The sequence below is a fragment of the Eurypyga helias genome, unplaced genomic scaffold (assembly GCF_000690775.1).
Source record: "Eurypyga helias isolate BGI_N326 unplaced genomic scaffold, ASM69077v1 scaffold20469, whole genome shotgun sequence".
Taxonomy (NCBI): Eukaryota; Metazoa; Chordata; class Aves; order Eurypygiformes; family Eurypygidae; genus Eurypyga; species Eurypyga helias.
In genome coordinates this window covers 59,772-65,771 of record NW_010270355.1, presented here as the reverse complement: position 1 = coordinate 65,771, position 6,000 = coordinate 59,772, and the positions used below count along the sequence as shown (strand labels likewise).

At 39.4% G+C, this 6,000-nt stretch overlaps 1 protein-coding gene across 1 annotated transcript in view; it reads right to left on the bottom strand.

The window, feature by feature from the left end:
- Positions 1–521: 521 nt before the first annotated feature.
- The window catches only part of LOC104514676 (lysosomal-trafficking regulator-like), a gene marked incomplete at its 3' end in the record, with an annotated part of 46,889 nt that continues 41,410 nt past the window's right edge, over positions 522–6,000 (bottom strand). The window contains 8 exon segments of the mRNA XM_010158425.1: positions 522–577; positions 980–1,041; positions 1,715–1,811; positions 1,887–2,032; positions 2,703–2,891; positions 3,832–3,908; positions 4,264–4,440; positions 5,754–5,960. Coding sequence (XP_010156727.1) covers positions 522–577; positions 980–1,041; positions 1,715–1,811; positions 1,887–2,032; positions 2,703–2,891; positions 3,832–3,908; positions 4,264–4,440; positions 5,754–5,960 — 1,011 coding nt within the window.

Below are 6,000 nucleotides of genomic sequence, written 5' to 3'. Positions count from 1 at the left end.
GATTCAATCAGTAAATAGTTCTTATTTTTACAAGTTGCCTTATTTCTTTTTTCTCTGATTCTCCCCCTCTGATGGAAGAGGGGAGGGGGATTTGTGAGAGCGGCTTTGTGGTATTTTGCTAGCTGGAGTTAAACCATGACAAGCCGATAGATGCTGCAGAGTACGGCACAATTCAAACACTTGTGAGGTTCTGTACTTGCCAGTGCTCCAGCTTCTAGTAAGACAAGTTATCTTAGGTCAGACCAAAGCAAGCGCTGCACATTTATGCTGATGAACTCAGAGCAATGAATAGAGAGGTGCAGAAGCCCCATAACCAGGCCAAATTTCCTGGTTTCTACTATCACCACCGATTTCCCAGCCAGAGGCAACAGAAGCAACACTGAACCCAGACTCATCAGTTTGGCTGGCCTTTCCAGAGACCTCTACCTCCAGTATCCAGCAGTCTTAGTGGCAGTAGACAAAAGCTACTTGTGGTCATAGTTTGGAAAAATTTAAGCCGGACAATATACTCTAATTCTTACCGAGTTTTCAATTGTGTCTGAAGCATTGTCTTCAACAAAATACATGCCACATTTTCCTGCAGGGAAAAAAATAGTTGCGAAAAGGTACATGGCATTACTATTTGTATAATGCATCTTAGTGTTATACAGTGTCAAGGAGTTAAGAATACTAAGAACCTGCGCAGTTCTTGACAGAACTTGACAGAAATAGAATTTATCATTCCACATCTTTTAGTGATTAGTCTGCAACTTTAAAACTATAGTCCAAATATCACTCTACAATGTAAACAGTAGGGGAAAAAACAAATATCACTCTACAATGTAAACAGGGAAAAAAAGGCAAAACCAATCTATAAAGCATATAATCCATAAGTAGTCAGGCAACAGATCAATTAATGTAAAAAAAAAAAAAATCAGCCAAGTTTATACAGTAGAATCTTTTACAAAAAGTGGTATTTGAGAACTGATATTCTACTTACCCAGCAGCAGTTCACCAGCAGTCTCTCTAGAAGGTGCTACGCTTATACATCTTCGATTAACTCTGAAATATTTCAAAGTGTATTATTGCTTATGGATTTATGTACCTAAAATTAACAGCCTCAAAGGCTACAGCTGAAGAAAGCCTTTTCAACACCATGACTAATGGTTCTAATCCCAAGGAAGGAAAGAAAATAGAATCACAGCTTTCTAGACTCGTACATTAGTTTATTTGTATTTCTTCCTTTGTGTGTTCCCTGCAGTTATTTTAGGCAGCATTAGTGCCTGTAATAGATCAAAAACTGACACAACTGCAGAACTGAGTTACACAACGGTGAAAGCAGAGAGGATGAAGACACAATTTGCTTTTGAACACTGATGGAAGGACCTACCAGACCTAGCAGCATTGCCTGTCTTAGATATCTAAGTGACAAATAAGTAAAGAAATCCCATCAGGTTATCCCACAGAAGACCCATCCCCATACCACACCAGATAGTGTTCACTGATTTTCTGAAGTCATGAAGATACTGTTTTAAGACTCAGAAAATATACATGTTGGTAGCTCTGATCTTTTGGTTGTGAGTGTAGCAAAAAAACCTATTTTTGACATTTGCCTCTTACCTCACTTCTTTTTGGTTTTTTTTTTTTTTTTTTTAGTATTTATTTTTAAGAAGTGAGGAGTTTGGAATAGGAAAATGTGGGCAAAGGAGGTAGGTAAGTGTTACACAAACATTACCTTATGTGTTCACTTGCCGCTTTGTCCTTTACAGTAGAGGAGTGAGAAGAATGTGTTTTGTCTTCGAACAGATAAGATAATGGAGTTTTTATCACACCTACAAAAAAACCCACAAATAAGCCACTAGTAGTCATTACAACTCAGATATACTTCTAGAGAGTGTGGTCATTACCTTCCTGTTTCTGCCTGTCTGGGAGAAGGTACTTGTTTGGAATAGTGAGGTAGCACCGCTGCAAGCGGCGCCTCTCTCTGTTTGGGCCCTCTGTTGGATCCAGTTGCCAAGAAGTTGGGTAATAGACTGGGTCATACCAGAGTGCTCTGAAAAAACACGAAAGATGTTACAGTTTGGCAGCAGGGACAGCACAGTGAATGCTTATTCATTCTGTTTTTCTTTAACTGTAGAAAGGTAGAAGTTCCACAATAGTACACTGGGCAATTATTTCTAAAAAAGTATCAGAAGACCGAATTATGGAGTTTATTTTCATGAGCTATCTCACTGGTTGACTACTTAGGAGCTGCTACTGAAGTTAATATTTCTGATGAAAACAGCAATACAGTGCATCCAATACTACATTTTGAAAACACAGCTGCTGCAAACATGACGTAATACTAGTTCTGCAGTGGTAAAAATACCACTGTTCAATTTGTCAAGACTTAACATCTCTTGCTCTACACACACTAGCATCCAGGCACTGTGTTCCCTAATGTGAATAACACTACCCCAAAAATGTTTTGTTACTCCATCAATGTAATGCAAGATATCAAAACGCTATGACATTCTTCCTTCTATTAGGCACAGCAAAATGTATCTGACAAAAAACCTTGTTTCAACAGCATAGAAATACTACTTGGCCACTCAACCTAAAAAAAATAGGAGAATAAGTAAAGTATTTTACAAGCCTTCCACCATCAGATGACTGGCAAAAGTAGAAGGAGAAGCGCGTGTCAGGCATTGTGAGTCTCTGGCTGTTTCTGTGAGATAACTTACCGATCATGGGTAAGCTGCTGAACAAGCTCCTGCCAATGTCTACTGGCACTTAGCTCTGCCTTGTACATCCCCCGGATGTGCTGGATTACTTTCTTCCTTTCCATTCCTTGTGACAGAGACACGGCTTGCGTGATGTCTCCAGCTATTTTAGAAATATCTTTAGATTTTGTATCCAGACGTTGAAAGAGGCTGAGGGAAGAGAGTTGTGGTTTAAAATGTCAAATAAAGACACTGAAAAGGGAAGGCAAGACACCAAAATTCCTTATAGAATACAGTCAGTTTGGTAGTCAATATCCATAGTTCTTGTTACAGCAGACACAGAGCAATTTAGCCTACATAATCTTCGAGAGTTATGATTATGTTCTGCTGCTTAGTCTTCAGAAAAAGCTACTGCTTGTGGTCAAAGACAAGCCAATCAGAAGATCAATGGCTAAATATTAGCAAGCTTTACTTATTAATGTATACTAATTACAATAAAAGTCTGAGGTAACAGTCATTTACCACTGCTCAAACCTCAAGTCAGTCAAAGTCTTCCCACTTATCTTGACAGACTTGACTAAGCAGACCTTTACAGCTACCACAGTTGCCTACATTGAAGCACGCTGTGCATGCATCTGAGGTCTGATTTTTATGGCAAAGCCCGAATAACAAATTTATGGAAGGAGCCTCTTAATCTACCAGAAGCTACTGAAACAGAGAATGCTGCTACCTGCTGCAATCTATGTAGCTCAGGAGGTTCAAATCCCATGCTGAATGTAACTATACTTCATTTGCAGAAGGTCAGGGTTGGTTGCAGGGACGTTTGCCTTGCATGCAATTACCCAGACCACAGCAAGAAGGAGAGATGACCGGACAGATACAACAGCCGTAAAGCTAAGGGTGAAATGCCCAAAGTGCAAAAAGGCATTCAGCATTCTGAAGCTCACACAAGGCCATTTATTATACAGCCTACCAAAATGCATATTCCCGCAATCAAGCTTCTTTAATAATGGCAAAGTAGAAAACAAAGCTAGCAGTGCTGTTTATTTGGGAAAACATCTATAATCGTCACATAGGCAACTGTGCAATGGGGCATGCTGGACAGAATATTCTTGCAGAGTTCTTGCAGCCCCTTTAAGGCAGCACTTACTTTTGCCGATTATTAGCCATTGTCTTCTCCCAAGCAGCTTTGTTTACACATTCTTCCATCTCATACTTCTTCTGATCCTGAATGGAAGTTTTATGCGTTATTTTTTTCCAGATGGACAAAATAAGGAAGGCGTAGCTAAAGGATATGCCAATTTACAAAAGGAAAACCAGCAAAACTGTTCAACTGATATCTTTACAGCATTTAAAACCACTAAGACTTCAATTACTGCAGATTTATTACATTTTGATGTAATTTTATATGCCATTAACACGCGAGTCCACTGTCAAGTGTGGAGTGTAAGACATGAATATTCAGAACCCAAAGAGAATACTCAAAAGCATAAGCCATGCACCAAGATAGCAAAACATCTGACCCCATATAACAGACAGATGTCTCAAATATACCCAGTTTTGCAAGTTTATATTCACAAACCTCTTTAAAAGCTTTTATTAGATCTGGTTTTGGTCGTGGGCTCAGGGGAATGCATTTATAGCCACAAGATGTTAACGTATTCACAAAGTCTCCAGCTGCTCTTTGTTCCTCTTTGGTCATTTCATCACCGTGATTGTGCATTAATTCATATAAGTACAGCGCTAATTTAGGTCCGTGCTAGAGGATGAAAGGGAGAGAAGAGGGGAAAGATGATGTATGGTCACTCTCATCTCCACAATACAACACTGAGCAGTTTTCCTCCAATTTTATTCCCTTTTCTAGTCAGACTGGACAGATTTCTCCTACTAATTTTTCTGTGATTTAAAGAAATTGGCTGCTTTAATGTTTGAAGACAAACTTCAATAAAACTAGGAAGAACATGCTGAATTTAATCCTTCACATGCATGCACAGCGTCTTGTGACTTTTCAAGTGGCTTATAGGAAAGCTGAGTTGCTCTTTCAAGGACTCGGCTCCTGCAGACTTGTTTATACTTCAGGAAATACGTGCCAGATTCCTAGTTTTGCCTGCCAAGAATGCTACACCTTGTTTGTTTAAATTAGAGCTGACAAGATAACGAAGTTAAGCAGACACAGGCGGTAAATGCAACTCCCCCAAAGAAGCCATTGCTAGTATATCAGCTCTTTTCTAACTGGTGAAAATGTTAACTTAATTGTTAATTCAATAATGTGTATGTGATGGGAAACACAAGTGTCATAAGTTCATGCAGTAAATACTTTCCCTCCTTAGTGCACAGGGACTCAACCTATGGCATAGGTCCTAAATGATTTATTTATTTATTGCAGCTCCTGAAGATCTCAGACAGCGATATTCCTACCCGATTCCTGATCATGGCTCTAAGAAATGCTTCCTCTCAATCTTGCACTAACACAACTTATGCTCAAAAAAAAAAAAGGTTTTTCCTGAGAAACCCAAAAAAGCAGGGGGAAACTGTTCAACTACTTGAGTTAAGAATATAAAATACACAATCCCACTTTAAGAATTCATAATGGCTAAATAAGAAAAAAAAGTACTGCTTTGATTAAGGACTGCCTGCCTCTAAGATCTAGCAGCCATCAGTTCTTACAAGTTTCAGGTCATCTGCAGTTAGAGTTCCAAGGCAAGGGTAACTCCCTCATTAATCTGCCTTTTAGGGTACCTTAACGTCTAGCACACTCAGTAGAATTCTTTGTTAAAACTAGTACCGTCTTTTGTTTCTGCAGTACATAGGAGATGTTTGATGTGCTACAGCATCAACATACACAGCATAATGCTGTCCTGCCTCTTAGAAAACCATCTACCCTCAGGATAATACAGCAGTTCCAGAAGTACACACATGCATTTTGCATGACATGACTTTGTCGTTACACTAAACACTGCTGAAACAACAGCGAACAATTTTAGCCCCATCCAGTTCTAAATCACCACACAATTTAAACAAGAAAATGGAATACAGATTTTACAAACTTCTCCCAAACACTGTAGAGCTTACTTGCAAAGTTGGGCTAAGACAGTCACGCATAATCTCTTGATGGTTTACTTCATGCACCAGCTCCAAAGCCTGCTTTCTCTCTTGCAGTGGCCTGGCTGGAGACAAGTTGTGCACAAGCAGCCTCCCAAGTTGTGTGCGGAACGTGTCCTTACATGACAAGAGGATTCTCTTCCACTGCTGCTTTGGTGTGTTCATTCTGCTGGCACCCTAAGTAAAACAAAGTTTTTTGATATTACAGGGTTAAGGC